At 51.5% G+C, this 24,525-nt stretch overlaps 6 protein-coding genes across 6 annotated transcripts; 3 read left to right on the forward strand and 3 right to left on the reverse strand.

Moving 5' to 3' along the window:
• The first annotated feature begins 1,566 nt into the window (after window positions 1-1,566).
• Window positions 1,567-2,380, forward strand: LOC109365212 (feather keratin 1-like). Its single transcript, XM_085210961.1, has 2 exons — window positions 1,567-1,689; window positions 2,045-2,380. Exon 2 carries the CDS (start codon window positions 2,066-2,068, stop codon window positions 2,378-2,380), a length of 315 nt encoding a protein of 104 aa, XP_085067087.1. The 5' UTR covers window positions 1,567-1,689; window positions 2,045-2,065.
• Window positions 2,381-6,132: 3,752 nt separating this feature from the next.
• Window positions 6,133-6,833, reverse strand: LOC109364833 (feather keratin 1-like). The gene has a single exon (XM_019611431.3). It carries the CDS (start codon window positions 6,831-6,833, stop codon window positions 6,519-6,521), a length of 315 nt encoding a protein of 104 aa, XP_019466976.1. The 3' UTR covers window positions 6,133-6,518.
• Window positions 6,834-9,510: 2,677 nt separating this feature from the next.
• On the forward strand, window positions 9,511-10,324 carry LOC146542549 (feather keratin 1-like). Its single transcript, XM_085210963.1, has 2 exons — window positions 9,511-9,633; window positions 9,989-10,324. Exon 2 carries the CDS (start codon window positions 10,010-10,012, stop codon window positions 10,322-10,324), a length of 315 nt encoding a protein of 104 aa, XP_085067089.1. The 5' UTR covers window positions 9,511-9,633; window positions 9,989-10,009.
• A 3,752-nt stretch (window positions 10,325-14,076) lies between these two features.
• LOC146542550 (feather keratin 1-like) lies at window positions 14,077-14,777 on the reverse strand. The gene has a single exon (XM_085210845.1). It carries the CDS (start codon window positions 14,775-14,777, stop codon window positions 14,463-14,465), a length of 315 nt encoding a protein of 104 aa, XP_085066971.1. The 3' UTR covers window positions 14,077-14,462.
• Window positions 14,778-17,454: 2,677 nt separating this feature from the next.
• Window positions 17,455-18,268, forward strand: LOC109364338 (feather keratin 1-like). Its single transcript, XM_085210962.1, has 2 exons — window positions 17,455-17,577; window positions 17,933-18,268. Exon 2 carries the CDS (start codon window positions 17,954-17,956, stop codon window positions 18,266-18,268), a length of 315 nt encoding a protein of 104 aa, XP_085067088.1. The 5' UTR covers window positions 17,455-17,577; window positions 17,933-17,953.
• A 4,138-nt stretch (window positions 18,269-22,406) lies between these two features.
• Window positions 22,407-22,721, reverse strand: LOC104917389 (feather keratin 1-like). The gene has a single exon (XM_010728571.3). The coding sequence runs from the start codon at window positions 22,719-22,721 to the stop codon at window positions 22,407-22,409; it is 315 nt and encodes a 104-aa protein (XP_010726873.1).
• Between the last annotated feature and the right edge of the window lie 1,804 nt (window positions 22,722-24,525).

The raw sequence follows: 24,525 nt of genomic DNA on the forward strand, positions 1-24,525 counted from the left end.
GAACGAAAAGGTCCCTTCCAACACAGACCATTCTATGATTCTATGATTCTGTGATTCTATGATTAATCACTGGATTTGGGATGGCAACATTATCCTTTTGGAAAACAGCTCTCAATACAGATTGTCATATGAACTCAAGTCTGCAACAAGATGGGATGAGGTCAGACAAACTAGCAAATTTCCCACTAAAAAGAGAAGTCTTGGGTGACCATGTATGAACACCATAGTAAAACTGCCTAAGCAGGCGATAAGCACTGTTTGGTGAAGAGGTCTTGAAGAAAATAGGGGAAAGAGAAGAATGTGTATTCTTCACTAGCAAAGTAGCTTTTTAGCATATAGATAGGAACTACATTAGCAGAAAGCTATGCGATCAATCGTTCGTGGAAACTGTAAAAGAAGCTTCCATTCCACGACCATCCCCAGCCACATGACACTTCCGGGACCCAGCAGCCCTTTTTCATTTCTGGCGAGCTTGCTTGCCTCTTCAACTGAGCTGTTTTTTCCTCCGTGCACTCATTCAGTCCATTCTTCCACAGCTTCACTAGGACCATCTCACGGAGGACAACGACAAAAGCCTTTCTGGACTCCAGCAAGGAAGTACACAGTCCTCTTCCCACATCCTTCAGGCTTGTTGTTTCTTTGTGATGAATCACCTTCATCAACCCATGACTTCTCCATAGTGAATCCACGCTGCGTGAGACACTGTAGATATTTTCATCCTTCATGAGCAGGGCTTTCCAGGATGCACTGTTCCGCCTCCTATCAAGAGACTGACCTGAAGACTCGGGTCCCCTAGCTCCCTGCTTCCACTCTCTCGGTCTTCTTAAACAGGAGTAACACGCACTTTCGCCCAGTCTTTGGGACACTTCTCCCAGTCACCAACCTACGCTCATCAAGTGGGGACAGCTCCCTCAGCTCTCATGGACTCATCTCATCATAAGACAAATAAGCCTAATGTGTTACACAGATCCAGTTTCCTCGAGGTTTCCCTGATCCAAAGCTACATCTCGACTGCTCCAGCTTTTCAGCGTGGCCTCTGAGCCATGGAATTCTTGCAAGCCACACTTGCTGGATAAGAAAGAAACAAAGAAGACAATCAGGACCTCAGCATTTTTGCTGTCCCCAGTAAGCAGGTCACCCATTTCCATGAGGAGAACACCCACCTAATTTTCCTTTCACCACTGAGATCTGTGTAGGAACCCTCTTTGTTGCCCTTCACGTCCCTTGACAGACTGAGTTCTGTCAGGCCTATGGCTCTCCTCACTTGATTCCTGACTGCACACACACTATGGCTGCATTCCTCTCACGTTACTCAACCGTGCTTTCTTCCCCAAGAGGCTTCGTATTGCTGTGTTTGTGTTTGGCCAACAGCATTTTCTTCACCCAGTTCTGCTCATTTTGGTGGTGTTGCCCTGGCGTAATCCTTAGGTCTCTCGCACCAACACCTGAAAGAGGTCAGCCTGGAAGAATTGGCGTTTCAGAAATGAGGAATGGAAATGAGGGAAACAAAACCACAACCTGCACCACTGGTCAGCATAATTTGCATGTGAGGTGAGTCTCCTGGAAAATTACTGCTCGCGTGCAGTGACTGTAGGCCTGGGGCGGTGCCCGTGCAGTATAAAAGCGGGCCCATCTTCTCTCTCTCTCATCCGCTCCTCTTGCCTCCATCACAAATAAGGAACAAGGTGAGTCTGAAGCCCTTTCATCACTCCGTCCTCCTCCGGAATTTCTCTGCACATACAGGTGCCTTCATCCTCTGCTGGGTCTTGGGAAGGCAGCTAGTGCAGGGAGACAGGAAAGGGCAGTCGGTGTGGTGTCAACAGATGCTAGGTCTCGCCGGAGGTGTCTCCTGAGCTATGGGCCAGGCAGCACCCTGAATGTGCCTGGTCACCCTTGGCGGGGCCAAATGTAAGGAGAAGGCCACAGGTCTCCTTGCACAGACTCCGTGTCTCCAGTCAGCACTGAGCCTTGGGACACTTGCGCTGGGAAGGCAGGCTGCTTCTTACTCTCCTCTTCTTTTGCTCCGGCCTCTCTGTCCCAACAGGTGCCCCTCCACACTCAAGACATGTCCTGCTACAACCAGTGCGTGCCACGCCTGCCCTGCCAGCCCTGCGGCCCCACCCCTCTGGGCAGCAGCTGCAACGAGCCCTGCGTCAGGCAGTGCCAGGACTCCAACGTCGTCATCCAGCCCTCTCCCGTGGTGGTGACTCTGCCCGGACCCATCCTCAGCTCCTTCCCGCAGAGCACCGCCGTCGGATCCTCCACCTCCGCTGCCGTTGGCAGCATCCTCAGCTCTGAGGGTGTGCCCATCTCCTCTGGAGGCTTTGGCCTCTCCGGCTTCGGCAGCCGCATCTGTGGCAGGAGGTGCTTCCCCTGCTAAAGCTGCTGGTGATGGTCCTGGAGGATTAGCTCTTGGGACGCAGAATTTGATAGCGGCCCTCGGAGAGAGAGCACGGAGAACTTCCTTTCATAGGGACAAGCAACACCTCTTGCAAAAAGCCGGGGCAAGCGTGAACTCTCAGAATGCGCTGCCCGCGTCTGCCTTTCCCCTCTTCCACTCCCTCCTTTTCCTCCTGACTTCTTATTTGTCACCTCTGCTCCTCTGGTCTGTCAAACCCAGAAGACCAGCCGAGGGAGGAGCTGATGGCACTTCTCCCTCTGTGGAAGAATGGCAGATGGACACCTGGCGGGGTATCCACCATGCCCATTAGTGCAGACTCTGTCCCTGCTGCTTCCTGCTTGATGTCCCCCCCTTGAAGCAACTTTCTTTCCCTCTTTTGACTCAATAAAGTCGTGGTGCATCTCAGTCTGTGCCTCTGCATCACTCACTCTACTCTGCAAGCACTGCACGTGCCTGCAGGATGTCTGCTACTCTGAAGACTTCTTCAGAGCAAACGTGTGTGACAGGTGGGGACCTCACCTTTTCCCCATCAGACCCAGCCTGAAAAAGTGTGCTGTTGGCTTTGACAGTCACCACTGTGGCAGAAGGTTCCTTCCTGCTAAATCTGCTGGCAATGGCCCTGTAGAAAGACCTCCAAAGTCCGTGAAGTTTGTAGCAGTCCTGAGAGAGAGCCCCGGCTCCAGCTTGGTCGTTCCCCCTGCGGGATGCCGCTCGTTACCAGCCTCCACCTGGACACAGAACCATTAATCACCACTCTCTGTCTGCGGCCTTTCAACCAATTCTTTATCCATGGGGTGGTCCACCCATCAAATCCACATCCCTCCAACTTGGAGACAAGGATGTGGTGGGGAACCATATCAAAGGCCTTGCTCAAGCTCAGGTCGCCTTGCCGTGACATCGGTCGCCTTGCCTTTGTCCACCAACATCGTCACTCCGTCACAGAAGGCCACCAGATTGGTCAAGCATGACCTTCCCCTTGTGAAGCCTTGTTGGCTGTCTCAGATCACACGCTCATTCCTCATGTGATCAAGCATGTCATCCAGGAGGATCTGTTCCATGATCTTCCCAGATGAGGTACAGAGGTGAGAGTCACTGGCCAGTAGTTCCTCAGATCCTCCTTACTCTCTTTCTTATCAATGGCAGTGACAGGACCCTTTTTCCCATTCACCTGATACCTCAACTGACGGCCACAACTTTTCTCTTATGACAGAGAACCAGCCTAGGGAGGACCCACTGGCCCTATGCTGCCTGTGGATAAGGCAGAAGGACAGCTGGAGGCATGGCAGCCATGGTCACGCAGCGCAGACTCCTTGGTCCTTCTGGCAGCAAGGCCTCCCCTTGCAGTGAGCTTGTTTCCAAATATTCACTCACCAAAGATCTCCTGCATCCCAATCAGCACGTCTGTCTTATTCCTCCCCTTGCAAAGGTGCTCCAAGAAGGGTGGGGAGAGAGATGTTTCTCAGCAGCGATCCTGGGAGGTGCTTCTGAAAGGTTTTCTGAACAAATGGTAAGAAATCTCAGCGGTCTCTATTCTCACCACTGCTTTTTAACAAGTTTCTCAGAGCCATGAACAGCGGGATTGGCTGTGCCCTCATGAGTCAAATTAGGGCTGCATGAAAGTATCCAGTGTAGTTCCGTGAGTGCTATCCACTTAGCTGTTCACACTAGTTCTTTTTTACCGATAAGCTCGGCAGTGTGAAGCAAGAAGTAAGGAAGGTGGAGGAAAAGCCCTGCTACCAATAGCACCACAGAACTCACTCCACTCGCCCCATGTCTTCCTTGCAACAGAGTCCAGTTTGGGGCTGCATGGTAGCGTGGCAAGAGAAAGCAAGCATTCTCTACTTCCCATCAACTAGTGATATTCTATCATGCTATGGCATGCAGGGAGTCCATAGGCCTAGGAGTTGTTTGGGAGGACAGAAGTTTTCATAACGAGACACTCCCTTCCTCCTTCCCCTTCTCCACCTTCATTGTTGGTGTGATGTCACATGGCATGGAGTACCCCTTGCATGAGAAACACTTGCAGTCAGTAAGTTTGACTCCGGAAAGGACCTCAGTGAAGCAGCATATTTTCGTCGCAATTGCAGTGGTAGACATACAGTCTCTTGAGGCAAGAGAGAAACTGCACGCCTTCTCAGCAAAATATCCCCTGCTACTTGTACCAATGCATACTACCATGTCTCTTAGTTTCTCATTGTTTGAGTATCCCAGGCTCACAATCTTCTCCACACAGTCACCAAGGAATATTTCAATATTAGATCCGCTTCCAATCTGTTGTTTTTAAGTATATTTTGTATTTCTCCATAGAGGTAGGAGGGCAATAATTCTTAAGGTTATGGCGTTCATTTTACAGGTTAAGTTTATATAACCTTTGTCCTGCCCTGTGCTAAGGATTAAAATTATCCTTGTCATTCTGCCCTCTCCTATGTCTACCCTGCAGATTTGCCTTCTCTCAGAACACACCGGTTTCTGCTTTTAAGCATGGTATCTGACGTGTCTTCTGCTAGCCTCTGCCCCAGCAACTTTTTGGAAAAGCATCCTATGCTGCATTTCATACGAAGGTTTAGGAAAGGCCAAACTTTGCTCTGAGAAGCTTCTAGTGCAAAACCACAATCCAACTCTCAGCCTCGAGTCTCTTGACGTCAGATGCCCCCTTGCTGCCTCCTCCCCACAGCTTGCCTTCCCCCAGCGTACAGGCTTTTGTTGGAGAGAGGTTGGAGAAAGCCTCGATGCCGTGCTTGCACTGCTCTGCAAGAGACAAAACGGTGGTATGATATCAATCACAGAACGACGGAGCACAGGGGTCGGAAGGGACCACTGGAGATCATCTAGCTCAAGTCCTTGCTAAAGAAGGTTCCCCACACTAGTTTGCAGAGGAAAGAATCCAAGAGACTTTTGAGTATCTCCAGAAAAGGAGACTTCGCCACCTCTCTGGGCAGCCTGTTCCAATGCTCCGTCAGTCAGTGCTGTACTAGTTTCTCCTGGGCTTTCTTCCAGAGGCTCCAGGCGCGGCCATTCTCCCCTGTTGTGCTAGTAAGCCCACTTTGCAGAGCCGGTGCTGCACGGACAGGCCCAACAACCACTGCACAAATGCTTCTTCATGTTTAATCTGTTCAAAGGCTTGATGATGCTCAGGACCCCAGTCAAGGAAGGCCCTCTTTCAACTCCCTCCCTGTAGAGGGCACTCAAGCTGACTATGGGCTGGAAGGTGCATTTTCCAGGACCCCACAGGAAATACCATGGGAAGGCATGCCTTTCTTTCCTAAAGGCTGCTGGGGACATAGTTGCTACCTTCCTGCTCTCATCCATAGAGACGTGGAAAATGCAACCTGAAGTTTTATTCTGAAGAAACGGACCTCTTCTTTGCAACCACTGACTTCCCCTCGCTTTACGTCAAAGCTGACCATTAGAAGAATTTGCACTGTTCTCTTACCTTTCTCAAAAACTTCCTCTGCTGTGTTACCCCAGACAAACATGTCTCTGAAAAGTTGTTAAAAAGTGCTGGTCCAAGTAAAGACCCTTGAGACCGCTACACAAGCCAAAATGTTTAGAAACCGGAGGGCAAAGTGATTCCTCCCCAGGCATGCCTAATACAATAGAAGCCTGTAGTACCAATTGTTCCAAGGAGAAGGAAGAACCCTTTCCCAGAACCAACACTTTGAAACATCTCTCCCCTACCCTCCACTGGGCAGCCTTTGCAAGGGAAAGGATAACACAGAGGTGCAGATTCAAATGCATTAAATCTTTAATGAGTGAAAATTTGGAATCTAGGTCCATGCAGGGGGAGGCCCTGCTGCCAGAAGCACTAGGGGCAGAGGAGATTCTGAGCGGCATGATCATGGCAGCCATGCCTCCAGCTCTGCATCTGCCCTTTGCGTGGATGGCACAGGGCCAGTTGGACATTCCGAGGCTGATTCAATGGCAGTCACAGTCCAGGAAAGTTGACAGAGAGCAGGAAGGACACAGGGAAAAAAAAAAGAAAAAATGATGGAAGAGGGGAAAAGAAGTCATGGAGCATGTTTTCTGAGAGATGAGATTTGCCCCGGTGCTCTCTCTCAGGTCTTCTTCAAACTTCATGGACTATGGAGGTCTTTCTCCGGGGCCATGGCCAGCAGCTTTAGCAGGGGAAGCATCGCCTGCCACTGAAGCCGCTGCCGAAGCCGGAGAAGCCAAAGCCTCCAGAGGAGATGGGCACACCCTCAGAGCTGAGGATGCTGCCAACGGCAGCGGAGGTGGAGGATCCGACGGCGGTGCTCTGCGGGAAGGAGCTGAGGATGGGTCCGGGCAGGGTCACCACCACGGGAGAGGGCTGGATGACGACGTTGGAGTCCTGGCACTGCCTGACGCAGGGCTCGTTGCAGCTGTTGGCCAGAGGGGTGGGGCCGCAGGGCCGACACTGCAGGCGTGGCACGCACTGGTCGTAGCAGGACATGTTTTGTGTCTGGAGGGGCACCTGTTGGGACAGAGGGTCAGGAGGATCTCAGAAGTGAGTGAGAAGCTGCCTGCCATCTCAGGAGGAGAGAGTCAAGGCACAGTGCTGCCTAGGGATATGGTGGATGTGTCAGGAAGCCCATGGGCTTCTCCTTCCCTTCCACTTCCTTTTGGCCAAGAGCGGACAGGCACAGCTAGGTCCTTGACTAGCTCATAGCTAAGGAGACACCTCAAGTATTGCCCAGCATCATGCCACACTGGCTGCCCCCTTCCCTCTCTCAGGGCAACCTGCTTCCCCAAGATCCAACCTAGGATAAAGGCACGTAGACGCGCAAACAAATCCCTGAGAAGCAGGTGATGGTAAAAGGGATTCAGACTCACCTCGTTCCCTGGGAGATGAAGGCGAGAGGTATGGATGATTGAGAGAGTGAGGAGACGGGCCTTCTTTTATACAGCTCGTGCTCTGCCCCAGGCCCACAGTCACTGTACTCTGGCAGTACTTTTTCAAGAGACTCTCCTCAAATGCAAATTATCCTTTCTAATGGCACAGGTTGTGGTTTTGGATTCCGTCAACCCTGTCATTTCATTTTCTTGTTTCTGACCTTCCCAATTTGTCCACGGAGGCACCTTTCAAGTTCCAGGATGAAAGGCACAAGGAGTTCCCTTGCAGAAACACGTCAATGCGGGTAGAAGACGTATTCTGTGCTTCAGGCACAGAATGGCATGTGTGTCTTGGGAAATGTCAGGACCTTATTTGTAACCGCCTTTGTAGCAAGGCAGGCATATCCTCATGTCAGTGCGGCCCACTTCTGAACACTCTGGACCTGCTTTGCCCGGGGACACATTTTGTCCTTCTCCATCAAGGTCTGTCTCTCAGACTACCCCACGAGCCTCTGTTCGTTCCCTAAGAAGCCAGGTGGGATGTTCTGCTGCTAGCAGATGTCTTCACCCACAGCTTACTCTTCTGGATCAGACATTTCTGTGTTTATTTGGCATTGTGCGCTCTCATCACAGTCTCCAGGCACGGAAACTATAGCACACCATCAGTTATTCTGTGGAAGGAGAGTATTGCCTTCCAGAGCCCTGCTCTAACCTAAAAAGCACCACGGAATAAGGTCCGTCCTTCTGAGTTGACGGCCTTGCTGCTTTTCTTTACAGTGCCTCGCTCCTCCTCTTCTCAGGGACGGGATTGCCTGGTGCGAGTGATGCTCAGGCCTGCCGACAGCATGCCCAGATGGGGAGACCCACGCCAAAAGGGTCACCCGTGGCAATGCAAAATTAGATTGTAAATTGCCTTGCACAGGGAGAGTCTCTTCAGAAAGATTTCCATAGGAATAAAGACATTAGCAAGCACTTTTGCACCACAACACATCTCCCTCTAGGTCAGCAGGGCAGAGAAGTGTTTTGTCCATGCAGCAAGGATGCATTGCTTCTTTGATTGAGTCTAGGAGAAACTTGTGAACATACGCCCTTCTTCATCACTTCCATTCCACGACCATCCCCAGCCACATGACACTTCCGGGACCCAGCAGCCCTTTTTCATTTCTGGCGAGCTTGCTTGCCTCTTCAACTGAGCTGTTTTTTCCTCCGTGCTCAGGAGCACTCATTCAGTCCATTCTTCCACAGCTTCACTAGGACCATCTCACGGAGGACAACGTCAAAAGCCTTTCTGAACTCCAGCAAGGAAGTACACAGTCCTCTTCCCACATCCTTCAGGCTTGTTGTTTCTTTGTGATGAATCACCTCCATCAACCCATGACTTCTCCATAGTGAATCCATGCTGCGTGAGACACTGTAGATATTTTCATCCTTCATGAGCATGGAAATGGGTTCCAAGCTCCAGGGCTTTCCAGGATGCACTGTTCCGCCTCCTATCAAGAGACTGACCTGAAGACTCGGGTCCCCTAGCTCCCTGCTTCCACTCTCTCGGTCTTCTTAAACAGGAGTAACACTCACTTTCGCCCAGTCTTTGGGACACTTCTCCCAGTCACCAACCTACGCTCATCAAGTGGGAACAGCTCCCTCAGCTCTCATGGACTCATCTCATCATAAGACAAATAAGCCTAATGTGTTACACAGATCCAGTTTCCTCGAGGTTTCCCTGATCCAAAGCTACATCTCGACTGCTCCAGCTTTTCAGCGTGGCCTCTGAGCCATGGAATTCTTGCAAGCCACACTTGCTGGATAAGAAAGAAACAAAGAAGACAATCAGGACCTCAGCATTTTTGCTGTCCCCAGTAAGCAGGTCACCCATTTCCATGAGGAGAACACCCACCTAATTTTCCTTTCACCACTGAGATCTGTGTAGGAACCCTCTTTGTTGCCCTTCACGTCCCTTGACAGACTGAGTTCTGTCAGGCCTATGGCTCTCCTCACTTGATTCCTGACTGCACACACACTATGGCTGCATTCCTCTCACGTTACTCAACCGTGCTTTCTTCCCCAAGAGGCTTCGTATTGCTGTGTTTGTGTTTGGCCAACAGCATTTTCTTCACCCAGTTCTGCTCATTTTGGTGGTGTTGCCCTGGCGTAATCCTTAGGTCTCTCGCACCAACACCTGAAAGAGGTCAGCCTGGAAGAATTGGCGTTTCAGAAATGAGGAATGGAAATGAGGGAAACAAAACCACAACCTGCACCACTGGTCAGCATAATTTGCATGTGAGGTGAGTCTCCTGGAAAATTACTGCTCGCGTGCAGTGACTGTAGGCCTGGGGCGGTGCCCGTGCAGTATAAAAGCGGGCCCATCTTCTCTCTCTCTCATCCGCTCCTCTTGCCTCCATCACAAATAAGGAACAAGGTGAGTCTGAAGCCCTTTCATCACTCCGTCCTCCTCCGGAATTTCTCTGCACATACAGGTGCCTTCATCCTCTGCTGGGTCTTGGGAAGGCAGCTAGTGCAGGGAGACAGGAAAGGGCAGTCGGTGTGGTGTCAACAGATGCTAGGTCTCGCCGGAGGTGTCTCCTGAGCTATGGGCCAGGCAGCACCCTGAATGTGCCTGGTCACCCTTGGCGGGGCCAAATGTAAGGAGAAGGCCACAGGTCTCCTTGCACAGACTCCGTGTCTCCAGTCAGCACTGAGCCTTGGGACACTTGCGCTGGGAAGGCAGGCTGCTTCTTACTCTCCTCTTCTTTTGCTCCGGCCTCTCTGTCCCAACAGGTGCCCCTCCACACTCAAGACATGTCCTGCTACAACCAGTGCGTGCCACGCCTGCCCTGCCAGCCCTGCGGCCCCACCCCTCTGGGCAGCAGCTGCAACGAGCCCTGCGTCAGGCAGTGCCAGGACTCCAACGTCGTCATCCAGCCCTCTCCCGTGGTGGTGACTCTGCCCGGACCCATCCTCAGCTCCTTCCCGCAGAGCACCGCCGTCGGATCCTCCACCTCCGCTGCCGTTGGCAGCATCCTCAGCTCTGAGGGTGTGCCCATCTCCTCTGGAGGCTTTGGCCTCTCCGGCTTCGGCAGCCGCATCTGTGGCAGGAGGTGCTTCCCCTGCTAAAGCTGCTGGTGATGGTCCTGGAGGATTAGCTCTTGGGACGCAGAATTTGATAGCGGCCCTCGGAGAGAGAGCACGGAGAACTTCCTTTCATAGGGACAAGCAACACCTCTTGCAAAAAGCCGGGGCAAGCGTGAACTCTCAGAATGCGCTGCCCGCGTCTGCCTTTCCCCTCTTCCACTCCCTCCTTTTCCTCCTGACTTCTTATTTGTCACCTCTGCTCCTCTGGTCTGTCAAACCCAGAAGACCAGCCGAGGGAGGAGCTGATGGCACTTCTCCCTCTGTGGAAGAATGGCAGATGGACACCTGGCGGGGTATCCACCATGCCCATTAGTGCAGACTCTGTCCCTGCTGCTTCCTGCTTGATGTCCCCCCCTTGAAGCAACTTTCTTTCCCTCTTTTGACTCAATAAAGTCGTGGTGCATCTCAGTCTGTGCCTCTGCATCACTCACTCTACTCTGCAAGCACTGCACGTGCCTGCAGGATGTCTGCTACTCTGAAGACTTCTTCAGAGCAAACGTGTGTGACAGGTGGGGACCTCACCTTTTCCCCATCAGACCCAGCCTGAAAAAGTGTGCTGTTGGCTTTGACAGTCACCACTGTGGCAGAAGGTTCCTTCCTGCTAAATCTGCTGGCAATGGCCCTGTAGAAAGACCTCCAAAGTCCGTGAAGTTTGTAGCAGTCCTGAGAGAGAGCCCCGGCTCCAGCTTGGTCGTTCCCCCTGCGGGATGCCGCTCGTTACCAGCCTCCACCTGGACACAGAACCATTAATCACCACTCTCTGTCTGCGGCCTTTCAACCAATTCTTTATCCATGGGGTGGTCCACCCATCAAATCCACATCCCTCCAACTTGGAGACAAGGATGTGGTGGGGAACCATATCAAAGGCCTTGCTCAAGCTCAGGTCGCCTTGCCGTGACATCGGTCGCCTTGCCTTTGTCCACCAACATCGTCACTCCGTCACAGAAGGCCACCAGATTGGTCAAGCATGACCTTCCCCTTGTGAAGCCTTGTTGGCTGTCTCAGATCACACGCTCATTCCTCATGTGATCAAGCATGTCATCCAGGAGGATCTGTTCCATGATCTTCCCAGATGAGGTACAGAGGTGAGAGTCACTGGCCAGTAGTTCCTCAGATCCTCCTTACTCTCTTTCTTATCAATGGCAGTGACAGGACCCTTTTTCCCATTCACCTGATACCTCAACTGACGGCCACAACTTTTCTCTTATGACAGAGAACCAGCCTAGGGAGGACCCACTGGCCCTATGCTGCCTGTGGATAAGGCAGAAGGACAGCTGGAGGCATGGCAGCCATGGTCACGCAGCGCAGACTCCTTGGTCCTTCTGGCAGCAAGGCCTCCCCTTGCAGTGAGCTTGTTTCCAAATATTCACTCACCAAAGATCTCCTGCATCCCAATCAGCACGTCTGTCTTATTCCTCCCCTTGCAAAGGTGCTCCAAGAAGGGTGGGGAGAGAGATGTTTCTCAGCAGCGATCCTGGGAGGTGCTTCTGAAAGGTTTTCTGAACAAATGGTAAGAAATCTCAGCGGTCTCTATTCTCACCACTGCTTTTTAACAAGTTTCTCAGAGCCATGAACAGCGGGATTGGCTGTGCCCTCATGAGTCAAATTAGGGCTGCATGAAAGTATCCAGTGTAGTTCCGTGAGTGCTATCCACTTAGCTGTTCACACTAGTTCTTTTTTACCGATAAGCTCGGCAGTGTGAAGCAAGAAGTAAGGAAGGTGGAGGAAAAGCCCTGCTACCAATAGCACCACAGAACTCACTCCACTCGCCCCATGTCTTCCTTGCAACAGAGTCCAGTTTGGGGCTGCATGGTAGCGTGGCAAGAGAAAGCAAGCATTCTCTACTTCCCATCAACTAGTGATATTCTATCATGCTATGGCATGCAGGGAGTCCATAGGCCTAGGAGTTGTTTGGGAGGACAGAAGTTTTCATAACGAGACACTCCCTTCCTCCTTCCCCTTCTCCACCTTCATTGTTGGTGTGATGTCACATGGCATGGAGTACCCCTTGCATGAGAAACACTTGCAGTCAGTAAGTTTGACTCCGGAAAGGACCTCAGTGAAGCAGCATATTTTCGTCGCAATTGCAGTGGTAGACACACAGTCTCTTGAGGCAAGAGAGAAACTGCACGCCTTCTCAGCAAAATATCCCCTGCTACTTGTACCAATGCATACTACCATGTCTCTTAGTTTCTCATTGTTTGAGTATCCCAGGCTCACAATCTTCTCCACACAGTCACCAAGGAATATTTCAATATTAGATCCGCTTCCAATCTGTTGTTTTTAAGTATATTTTGTATTTCTCCATAGAGGTAGGAGGGCAATAATTCTTAAGGTTATGGCGTTCATTTTACAGGTTAAGTTTATATAACCTTTGTCCTGCCCTGTGCTAAGGATTAAAATTATCCTTGTCATTCTGCCCTCTCCTATGTCTACCCTGCAGATTTGCCTTCTCTCAGAACACTCCGGTTTCTGCTTTTAAGCATGGTATCTGACGTGTCTTCTGCTAGCCTCTGCCCCAGCAACTTTTTGGAAAAGCATCCTATGCTGCATTTCATACGAAGGTTTAGGAAAGGCCAAACTTTGCTCTGAGAAGCTTCTAGTGCAAAACCACAATCCAACTCTCAGCCTCGAGTCTCTTGACGTCAGATGCCCCCTTGCTGCCTCCTCCCCACAGCTTGCCTTCCCCCAGCGTACAGGCTTTTGTTGGAGAGAGGTTGGAGAAAGCCTCGATGCCGTGCTTGCACTGCTCTGCAAGAGACAAAACGGTGGTATGATATCAATCACAGAACGACGGAGCACAGGGGTCGGAAGGGACCACTGGAGATCATCTAGCTCAAGTCCTTGCTAAAGAAGGTTCCCCACACTAGTTTGCAGAGGAAAGAATCCAAGAGACTTTTGAGTATCTCCAGAAAAGGAGACTTCGCCACCTCTCTGGGCAGCCTGTTCCAATGCTCCGTCAGTCAGTGCTGTACTAGTTTCTCCTGGGCTTTCTTCCAGAGGCTCCAGGCGCGGCCATTCTCCCCTGTTGTGCTAGTAAGCCCACTTTGCAGAGCCGGTGCTGCACGGACAGGCCCAACAACCACTGCACAAATGCTTCTTCATGTTTAATCTGTTCAAAGGCTTGATGATGCTCAGGACCCCAGTCAAGGAAGGCCCTCTTTCAACTCCCTCCCTGTAGAGGGCACTCAAGCTGACTATGGGCTGGAAGGTGCATTTTCCAGGACCCCACAGGAAATACCATGGGAAGGCATGCCTTTCTTTCCTAAAGGCTGCTGGGGACATAGTTGCTACCTTCCTGCTCTCATCCATAGAGACGTGGAAAATGCAACCTGAAGTTTTATTCTGAAGAAACGGACCTCTTCTTTGGAACCACTGACTTCCCCTCGCTTTACGTCAAAACTGACCATTAGAAGAATTTGCACTGTTCTCTTACCTTTCTCAAAAACTTCCTCTGCTGTGTTACCCCAGACAAACATGTCTCTGAAAAGTTGTTAAAAAGTGCTGGTCCAAGTAAAGACCCTTGAGACCGCTACACAAGCCAAAATGTTTAGAAACCGGAGGGCAAAGTGATTCCTCCCCAGGCATGCCTAATACAATAGAAGCCTGTAGTACCAATTGTTCCAAGGAGAAGGAAGAACCCTTTCCCAGAACCAACACTTTGAAACATCTCTCCCCTACCCTCCACTGGGCAGCCTTTGCAAGGGAAAGGATAACACAGAGGTGCAGATTCAAATGCATTAAATCTTTAATGAGTGAAAATTTGGAATCTAGGTCCATGCAGGGGGAGGCCCTGCTGCCAGAAGCACTAGGGGCAGAGGAGATTCTGAGCGGCATGATCATGGCAGCCATGCCTCCAGCTCTGCATCTGCCCTTTGCGTGGATGGCACAGGGCCAGTTGGACATTCCGAGGCTGATTCAATGGCAGTCACAGTCCAGGAAAGTTGACAGAGAGCAGGAAGGACACAGGGAAAAAAAAAAGAAAAAATGATGGAAGAGGGGAAAAGAAGTCATGGAGCATGTTTTCTGAGAGATGAGATTTGCCCCGGTGCTCTCTCTCAGGTCTTCTTCAAACTTCATGGACTATGGAGGTCTTTCTCCGGGGCCATGGCCAGCAGCTTTAGCAGGGGAAGCATCGCCTGCCACTGAAGCCGCTGCCGAAGCCGGAGAAGCCAAAGCCTCCAGAGGAGATGGGCACACCCTCAGAGCTGAGGATGCTGCCAACGGCAGCGGAGGTGGAGGATCCGACGGCGGTGCTCTGCGGGAAGGAGCTGAGGATGGGTCCGGGCAGGGTCACCACCACGGGAGAGGGCTGGATGACGACGTTGGAGTCCTGGCACTGCCTGACGCAGGGCTCGTTGCAGCTGTTGGCCAGAGGGGTGGGGCCGCAGGGCCGACACTGCAGGCGTGGCACGCACTGGTCGTAGCAGGACATGTTTTGTGTCTGGAGGGGCACCTGTTGGGACAGAGGGTCAGGAGGATCTCAGAAGTGAGTGAGAAGCTGCCTGCCATCTCAGGAGGAGAGAGTCAAGGCACAGTGCTGCCTAGGGATATGGTGGATGTGTCAGGAAGCCCATGGGCTTCTCCTTCCCTTCCACTTCCTTTTGGCCAAGAGCGGACAGGCACAGCTAGGTCCTTGACTAGCTCATAGCTAAGGAGACACCTCAAGTATTGCCCAGCATCATGCCACACTGGCTGCCCCCTTCCCTCTCTCAGGGCAACCTGCTTCCCCAAGATCCAACCTAGGATAAAGGCACGTAGACGCGCAAACAAATCCCTGAGAAGCAGGTGATGGTAAAAGGGATTCAGACTCACCTCGTTCCCTGGGAGATGAAGGCGAGAGTATGGATGACTGAGAGAGTGAGGAGACGGGCCTTCTTTTATACAGCTCGTGCTCTGCCCCAGGCCCACAGTCACTGTACTCTGGCAGTACTTTTTCAAGAGACTCTCCTCAAATGCAAATTATCCTTTCTAATGGCACAGGTTGTGGTTTTGGATTCCGTCAACCCTGTCATTTCATTTTCTTGTTTCTGACCTTCCCAATTTGTCCACGGAGGCACCTTTCAAGTTCCAGGATGAAAGGCACAAGGAGTTCCCTTGCAGAAACACGTCAATGCGGGTAGAAGACGTATTCTGTGCTTCAGGCACAGAATGGCATGTGTGTCTTGGGAAATGTCAGGACCTTATTTGTAACCGCCTTTGTAGCAAGGCAGGCATATCCTCATGTCAGTGCGGCCCACTTCTGAACACTCTGGACCTGCTTTGCCCGGGGACACATTTTGTCCTTCTCCATCAAGGTCTGTCTCTCAGACTACCCCACGAGCCTCTGTTCGTTCCCTAAGAAGCCAGGTGGGATGTTCTGCTGCTTGCAGATGTCTTCACCCACAGCTTACTCTTCTGGATCAGACATTTCTGTGTTTATTTGGCATTGTGCGCTCTCATCACAGTCTCCAGGCACGGAAACTATAGCACACCATCAGTTATTCTGTGGAAGGAGAGTATTGCCTTCCAGAGCCCTGCTCTAACCTAAAAAGCACCACGGAATAAGGTCCGTCCTTCTGAGTTGACGGCCTTGCTGCTTTTCTTTACAGTGCCTCGCTCCTCCTCTTCTCAGGGACGGGATTGCCTGGTGCGAGTGATGCTCAGGCCTGCCGACAGCATGCCCAGATGGGGAGGACCCACGCCAAAAGGGTCACCCGTGGCAATGCAAAATTAGATTGTAAATTGCCTTGCACAGGGAGAGTCTCTTCAGAAAGATTTCCATAGGAATAAAGACATTAGCAAGCACTTTTGCACCACAACACATCTCCCTCTAGGTCAGCAGGGCAGAGAAGTGTTTTGTCCATGCAGCAAGGATGCATTGCTTCTTTGATTGAGTCTAGGAGAAACTTGTGAACATACGCCCTTCTTCATCACTTCCATTCCACGACCATCCCCAGCCACATGACACTTCCGGGACCCAGCAGCCCTTTTTCATTTCTGGCGAGCTTGCTTGCCTCTTCAACTGAGCTGTTTTTTCCTCCGTGCTCAGGAGCACTCATTCAGTCCATTCTTCCACAGCTTCACTAGGACCATCTCACGGAGGACAACGTCAAAAGCCTTTCTGGACTCCAGCAAGGAAGTACACAGTCCTCTTCCCACATCCTTCAGGCTTGTTGTTTCTTTGTGATGAATCACCTCCATCAACCCATGACTTCTCCATAGTGAATCCATGCTGCGTGAGACACTGTAGATATTTTCATCCTTCATGAGCATGGAAATGGGTTCCAAGCTCCAGGGCTTTCCAGGATGCACTGTTCCGCCTCCTATCAAGAGACTGACCTGAAGACCCTGGTCCCCTAGCTCCCTGCTTCCACTCTCTCGGTCTTCTTAAACAGGAGTAACACGCACTTTCGCCCAGTCTTTGGGACACTTCTCCCAGTCACCAACCTACGCTCATCAAGTGGGGACAGCTCCCTCAGCTCTCATGGACTCATCTCATCATAAGACAAATAAGCCTAATGTGTTACACAGATCCAGTTTCCTCGAGGTTTCCCTGATCCAAAGCTACATCTCGATTGCTCCAGCTTTTCAGCGTGGCCTCTGAGCCATGGAATTCTTGCAAGCCACACTTGCTGGATAAGAAAGAAACAAAGAAGACAATCAGGACCTCAGCATTTTTGCTGTCCCCAGTAAGCAGGTCACCCATTTCCATGAGGAGAACACCCACCTAATTTTCCTTTCACCACTGAGATCTGTGTAGGAACCCTCTTTGTTGCCCTTCACGTCCCTTGACAGACTGAGTTCTGTCAGGCCTATGGCTCTCCTCACTTGATTCCTGACTGCACACACACTATGGCTGCATTCCTCTCACGTTACTCAACCGTGCTTTCTTCCCCAAGAGGCTTCGTATTGCTGTGTTTGTGTTTGGCCAACAGCATTTTCTTCACCCAGTTCTGCTCATTTTGGTGGTGTTGCCCTGGCGTAATCCTTAGGTCTCTCGCACCAACACCTGAAAGAGGTCAGCCTGGAAGAATTGGCGTTTCAGAAATGAGGAATGGAAATGAGGGAAACAAAACCACAACCTGCACCACTGGTCAGCATAATTTGCATGTGAGGTGAGTCTCCTGGAAAATTACTGCTCGCGTGCAGTGACTGTAGGCCTGGGGCGGTGCCCGTGCAGTATAAAAGCGGGCCCATCTTCTCTCTCTCTCATCCGCTCCTCTTGCCTCCATCACAAATAAGGAACAAGGTGAGTCTGAAGCCCTTTCATCACTCCGTCCTCCTCCGGAATTTCTCTGCACATACAGGTGCCTTCATCCTCTGCTGGGTCTTGGGAAGGCAGCTAGTGCAGGGAGACAGGAAAGGGCAGTCGGTGTGGTGTCAACAGATGCTAGGTCTCGCCGGAGGTGTCTCCTGAGCTATGGGCCAGGCAGCACCCTGAATGTGCCTGGTCACCCTTGGCGGGGCCAAATGTAAGGAGAAGGCCACAGGTCTCCTTGCACAGACTCCGTGTCTCCAGTCAGCACTGAGCCTTGGGACACTTGCGCTGGGAAGGCAGGCTGCTTCTTACTCTCCTCTTCTTTTGCTCCGGCCTCTCTGTCCCAACAGGTGCCCCTCCACACTCAAGACATGTCCTGCTACAACCAGTGCGTGCCACGCCTGCCCTGCCAGCCCTGCGGCCCCACCCCTCTGGGCAGCAGCTGCAACGAGCCCTGCGTCAGGCAGTGCCAGGACTCCAACGTCGTCATCCAGCCCTCTCCCGTGGTGGTGACTCTGCCCGGACCCATCCTCAGCTCCTTCCCGCAGAGCACCGCCGTCGGATCCTCCACCTCCGCTGCCGTTGGCAGCATCCTCAGCTCTGAGGGTGTGCCCATCTCCTCTGGAGGCTTTGGCCTCTCCGGCTTCGGCAGCCGCATCTGTGGCAGGAGGTGCTTCCCCTGCTAAAGCTGCTGGTGATGGTCCTGGAGGATTAGCTCTTGGGACGCAGAATTTGATAGCGGCCCTCGGAGAGAGAGCACGGAGAACTTCCTTTCATAGGGACCAAGCAACACCTCTTGCAAAAAGCCGGGGCAAGCGTGAACTCTCAGAATGCGCTGCCCGCGTCTGCTTTTCCCCTCTTCCACTCCCTCCTTTTCCTCCTGACTTCTTATTTGTCACCTCTGCTCCTCTGGTCTGTCAAACCCAGAAGACCAGCCGAGGGAGGAGCTGATGGCACTTCTCCCTCTGTGGAAGAATGGCAGATGGACACCTGGCGGGGTATCCACCATGCCCATTAGTGCAGACTCTGTCCCTGCTGCTTCCTGCTTGATGTCCCCCCTTGAAGCAACTTTCTTTCCCTCTTTTGACTCAATAAAGTCGTGGTGCATCTCAGTCTGTGCCTCTGCATCACTCACTCTACTCTGCAAGCACTGCACGTGCCTGCAGGATGTCTGCTACTCTGAAGACTTCTTCAGAGCAAACGTGTGTGACAGGTGGGGACCTCACCTTTTCCCCATCAGACCCAGCCTGAAAAAGTGTGCTGTTGGCTTTGACAGTCACCACTGTGGCAGAAGGTTCCTTCCTGCTAAATCTGCTGGCAATGGCCCTGTAGAAAGACCTCCAAAGTCCGTGAAGTTTGTAGCAGTCCTGAGAGAGAGCCCCGGCTCCAGCTTGGTCGTTCCCCCTGCGGGATGCCGCTCGTTACCAGCCTCCACCTGGACACAGAACCATTAATCACCACTCTCTGTCTGCGGCCTTTCAACCAATTCTTTATCCATGGGGTGGTCCACCCATCAAATCCACATCCCTCCAACTTGGAGACAAGGATGTGGTGGGGAACCATATCAAAGGCCTTGCTCAAGCTCAGGTCGCCTTGCCGTGACATCGGTCGCCTTGCCTTTGTCCACCAACATCGTCACTCCGTCACAGAAGGCCACCAGATTGGTCAAGCATGACCTTCCCCTTGTGAAGCCTTGTTGGCTGTCTCAGATCACACGCTCATTCCTCATGTGATCAAGCATGTCATCCAGGAGGATCTGTTCCATGATCTTCCCAGATGAGGTACAGAGGTGAGAGTCACTGGCCAGTAGTTCCTCAGATCCTCCTTACTCTCTTTCTTATCAATGGCAGTGACAGGACCCTTTTTCCCATTCACCTGATACCTCAACTGACGGCCACAACTTTTCTCTTATGACAGAGAACCAGCCTAGGGAGGACCCACTGGCCCTATGCTGCCTGTGGATAAGGCAGAAGGACAGCTGGAGGCATGGCAGCCATGGTCACGCAGCGCAGACTCCTTGGTCCTTCTGGCAGCAAGGCCTCCCCTTGCAGTGAGCTTGTTTCCAAATATTCACTCACCAAAGATCTCCTGCATCCCAATCAGCACGTCTGTCTTATTCCTCCCCTTGCAAAGGTGCTCCAAGAAGGGTGGGGAGAGAGATGTTTCTCAGCAGCGATCCTGGGAGGTGCTTCTGAAAGGTTTTCTGAACAAATGGTAAGAAATCTCAGCGGTCTCTATTCTCACCACTGCTTTTTAACAAGTTTCTCAGAGCCATGAACAGCGGGATTGGCTGTGCCCTCATGAGTCAAATTAGGGCTGCATGAAAGTATCCAGTGTAGTTCCGTGAGTGCTATCCACTTAGCTGTTCACACTAGTTCTTTTTTACCGATAAGCTCGGCAGTGTGAAGCAAGAAGTAAGGAAGGTGGAGGAAAAGCCCTGCTACCAATAGCACCACAGAACTCACTCCACTCGCCCCATGTCTTCCTTGCAACAGAGTCCAGTTTGGGGCTGCATGGTAGCGTGGCAAGAGAAAGCAAGCATTCTCTACTTCCCATCAACTAGTGATATTCTATCATGCTATGGCATGCAGGGAGTCCATAGGCCTAGGAGTTGTTTGGGAGGACAGAAGTTTTCATAACGAGACACTCCCTTCCTCCTTCCCCTTCTCCACCTTCATTGTTGGTGTGATGTCACATGGCATGGAGTACCCCTTGCATGAGAAACACTTGCAGTCAGTAAGTTTGACTCCGGAAAGGACCTCAGTGAAGCAGCATATTTTCGTCGCAATTGCAGTGGTAGACACACAGTCTCTTGAGGCAAGAGAGAAACTGCACGCCTTCTCAGCAAAATATCCCCTGCTACTTGTACCAATGCATACTACCATGTCTCTTAGTTTCTCATTGTTTGAGTATCCCAGGCTCACAATCTTCTCCACACAGTCACCAAGGAATATTTCAATATTAGATCCGCTTCCAATCTGTTGTTTTTAAGTATATTTTGTATTTCTCCATAGAGGTAGGAGGGCAATAATTCTTAAGGTTATGGCGTTCATTTTACAGGTTAAGTTTATATAACCTTTGTCCTGCCCTGTGCTAAGGATTAAAATTATCCTTGTCATTCTGCCCTCTCCTATGTCTACCCTGCAGATTTGCCTTCTCTCAGAACACTCCGGTTTCTGCTTTTAAGCATGGTATCTGACGTGTCTTCTGCTAGCCTCTGCCCCAGCAACTTTTTGGAAAAGCATCCTATGCTGCATTTCATACGAAGGTTTAGGAAAGGCCAAACTTTGCTCTGAGAAGCTTCTAGTGCAAAACCACAATCCAACTCTCAGCCTCGAGTCTCTTGACGTCAGATGCCCCCTTGCTGCCTCCTCCCCACAGCTTGCCTTCCCCCAGCGTACAGGCTTTTGTTGGAGAGAGGTTGGAGAAAGCCTCGATGCCGTGCTTGCACTGCTCTGCAAGAGACAAAACGGTGGTATGATATCAATCACAGAACGACGGAGCACAGGGGTCGGAAGGGACCACTGGAGATCATCTAGCTCAAGTCCTTGCTAAAGAAGGTTCCCCACACTAGTTTGCAGAGGAAAGAATCCAAGAGACTTTTGAGTATCTCCAGAAAAGGAGACTTCGCCACCTCTCTGGGCAGCCTGTTCCAATGCTCCGTCAGTCAGTGCTGTACTAGTTTCTCCTGGGCTTTCTTCCAGAGGCTCCAGGCGCGGCCATTCTCCCCTGTTGTGCTAGTAAGCCCACTTTGCAGAGCCGGTGCTGCACGGACAGGCCCAACAACCACTGCACAAATGCTTCTTCATGTTTAATCTGTTCAAAGGCTTGATGATGCTCAGGACCCCAGTCAAGGAAGGCCCTCTTTCAACTCCCTCCCTGTAGAGGGCACTCAAGCTGACTATGGGCTGGAAGGTGCATTTTCCAGGACCCCACAGGAAATACCATGGGAAGGCATGCCTTTCTTTCCTAAAGGCTGCTGGGGACATAGTTGCTACCTTCCTGCTCTCATCCATAGAGATGTGGAAAATGCAACCTGAAGTTTTATTCTGAAGAAACGGACCTCTTCTTTGGAACCACTGACTTCCCCTCGCTTTACGTCAAAGCTGACCTTTAGAAGAATTTGCACTGTACTCTTACCTTTCTCAAAAACTTCCTCTGCTGTGTTACCCCAGACAAACATGTCTCTGAAAGGTTGTTAAAAAGTGCTGGTCCAAGTAAAGACCCTTGAGACCGCTACACAAGCCAAAATGTTTAGAAACCGGAGGGCAAAGTGATTCCTCCCCAGGCATGCCTAATACAATAGAAGCCTGTAGTACCAATTGTTCCAAGGAGAAGGAAGAACCCTTTCCCAGAACCAACACTTTGAAACATCTCTCCCCTACCCTCCACTGGGCAGCCTTTGCAAGGGAAAGGATAACACAGAGGTGCAGATTCAAATGCATTAAATCTTTAATGAGTGAAAATTTGGAATCTAGGTCCATGCAGGGGGAGGCCCTGCTGCCAGAAGCACTAGGGGCAGAGGAGATTCTGAGCGGCATGATCATGGCAGCCATGCCTCCAGCTCTGCATCTGCCCTTTGCGTGGATGGCACAGGGCCAGTTGGACATTCCGAGGCTGATTCAATGGCAGTCACAGTCCAGGAAAGTTGACAGAGAGCAGGAAGGACACAGGGAAAAAAAAAAGAAAAAATGATGGAAGGGGGGAAAAGAAGTCATGGAGCATGTTTTCTGAGAGATGAGATTTGCCCCGGTGCTCTCTCTCAGGTCTTCTTCAAACTTCATGGACTATGGAGGTCTTTCTCCGGGGCCATGGCCAGCAGCTTTAGCAGGGGAAGCATCGCCTGCCACTGAAGCCGCTGCCGAAGCCGGAGAAGCCAAAGCCTCCAGAGGAGATGGGCACACCCTCAGAGCTGAGGATGCTGCCAACGGCAGCGGAGGTGGAGGATCCGACGGCGGTGCTCTGCGGGAAGGAGCTGAGGATGGGTCCGGGCAGGGTCACCACCACGGGAGAGGGCTGGATGACGACGTTGGAGTCCTGGCACTGCCTGACGCAGGGCTCGTTGCAGCTGTTGGCCAGAGGGGTGGGGCCGCAGGGCCGACACTGCAGGCGTGGCACGCACTGGTCGTAGCAGGACATGTTTTGTGTCTGGAGGGGCACCTGTTGGGACAGAGGGTCAGGAGGATCTCAGAAGTGAGTGAGAAGCTGCCTGCCATCTCAGGAGGAGAGAGTCAAGGCACAGTGCTGCCTAGGGATATGGTGGATGTGTCAGGAAGCCCATGGGCTTCTCCTTCCCTTCCACTTCCTTTTGGCCAAGAGCGGACAGGCACAGCTAGGTCCTTGACTAGCTCATAGCTAAGGAGACACCTCAAGTATTGCCCAGCATCATGCCACACTGGCTGCCCCCTTCCCTCTCTCAGGGCAACCTGCTTCCCCAAGATCCAACCTAGGATAAAGGCACGTAGACGCGCAAACAAATCCCTGAGAAGCAGGTGATGGTAAAAGGGATTCAGACTCACCTCGTTCCCTGGGAGATGAAGGCGAGAGGTATGGATGACTGAGAGAGTGAGGAGACGGGCCTTCTTTTATACAGCTCGTGCTCTGCCCCAGGCCCACAGTCACTGTACTCTGGCAGTACTTTTTCAAGAGACTCTCCTCAAATGCAAATTATCCTTTCTAATGGCACAGGTTGTGGTTTTGGATTCCGTCAACCCTGTCATTTCATTTTCTTGTTTCTGACCTTCCCAATTTGTCCACGGAGGCACCTTTCAAGTTCCAGGATGAAAGGCACAAGGAGTTCCCTTGCAGAAACACGTCAATGCGGGTAGAAGACGTATTCTGTGCTTCAGGCACAGAATGGCATGTGTGTCTTGGGAAATGTCAGGACCTTATTTGTAACCGCCTTTGTAGCAAGGCAGGCATATCCTCATGTCAGTGCGGCCCACTTCTGAACACTCTGGACCTGCTTTGCCCGGGGACACATTTTGTCCTTCTCCATCAAGGTCTGTCTCTCAGACTACCCCACGAGCCTCTGTTCGTTCCCTAAGAAGCCAGGTGGGATGTTCTGCTGCTTGCAGATGTCTTCACCCACAGCTTACTCTTCTGGATCAGACATTTCTGTGTTTATTTGGCATTGTGCGCTCTCATCACAGTCTCCAGGCACGGAAACTATAGCACACCATCAGTTATTCTGTGGAAGGAGAGTATTGCCTTCCAGAGCCCTGCTCTAACCTAAAAAGCACCACGGAATAAGGTCCGTCCTTCTGAGTTGACGGCCTTGCTGCTTTTCTTTACAGTGCCTCGCTCCTCCTCTTCTCAGGGACGGGATTGCCTGGTGCGAGTGATGCTCAGGCCTGCCGACAGCATGCCCAGATGGGGAGGACCCACGCCAAAAGGGTCACCCGTGGCAATGCAAAATTAGATTGTAAATTGCCTTGCACAGGGAGAGTCTCTTCAGAAAGATTTCCATAGGAATAAAGACATTAGCAAGCACTTTTGCACCACAACACATCTCCCTCTAGGTCAGCAGGGCAGAGAAGTGTTTTGTCCATGCAGCAAGGATGCATTGCTTCTTTGATTGAGTCTAGGAGAAACTTGTGAACATACGCCCTTCTTCATCACTTCCATTCCACGACCATCCCCAGCCACATGACACTTCCGGGACCCAGCAGCCCTTTTTCATTTCTGGCGAGCTTGCTTGCCTCTTCAACTGAGCTGTTTTTTCCTCCGTGCTCAGGAGCACTCATTCAGTCCATTCTTCCACAGCTTCACTAGGACCATCTCACGGAGGACAACGTCAAAAGCCTTTCTGGACTCCAGCAAGGAAGTACACAGTCCTCTTCCCACATCCTTCAGGCTTGTTGTTTCTTTGTGATGAATCACCTCCATCAACCCATGACTTCTCCATAGTGAATCCATGCTGCGTGAGACACTGTAGATATTT

This window comes from Meleagris gallopavo, chromosome 29 (genome assembly GCF_905368555.1).
Source record: "Meleagris gallopavo chromosome 29, MGAL_WU_HG_1.1, whole genome shotgun sequence".
In the NCBI taxonomy this organism is placed as follows: domain Eukaryota; kingdom Metazoa; phylum Chordata; class Aves; order Galliformes; family Phasianidae; genus Meleagris; species Meleagris gallopavo.

What these genes read in the sequence shown, in the direction of transcription:
- LOC109365212 (XM_085210961.1), top strand. Translation starts at nt 2,066, where the DNA reads ATGTCCTGCTACAACCAGTGCGTGCCACGCCTGCCCTGCCAGCCCTGC.
- LOC109364833 (XM_019611431.3), bottom strand. Translation starts at nt 6,833, where the DNA reads ATGTCCTGCTACGACCAGTGCGTGCCACGCCTGCAGTGTCGGCCCTGC.
- LOC146542549 (XM_085210963.1), top strand. Translation starts at nt 10,010, where the DNA reads ATGTCCTGCTACAACCAGTGCGTGCCACGCCTGCCCTGCCAGCCCTGC.
- LOC146542550 (XM_085210845.1), bottom strand. Translation starts at nt 14,777, where the DNA reads ATGTCCTGCTACGACCAGTGCGTGCCACGCCTGCAGTGTCGGCCCTGC.
- LOC109364338 (XM_085210962.1), top strand. Translation starts at nt 17,954, where the DNA reads ATGTCCTGCTACAACCAGTGCGTGCCACGCCTGCCCTGCCAGCCCTGC.
- LOC104917389 (XM_010728571.3), bottom strand. Translation starts at nt 22,721, where the DNA reads ATGTCCTGCTACGACCAGTGCGTGCCACGCCTGCAGTGTCGGCCCTGC.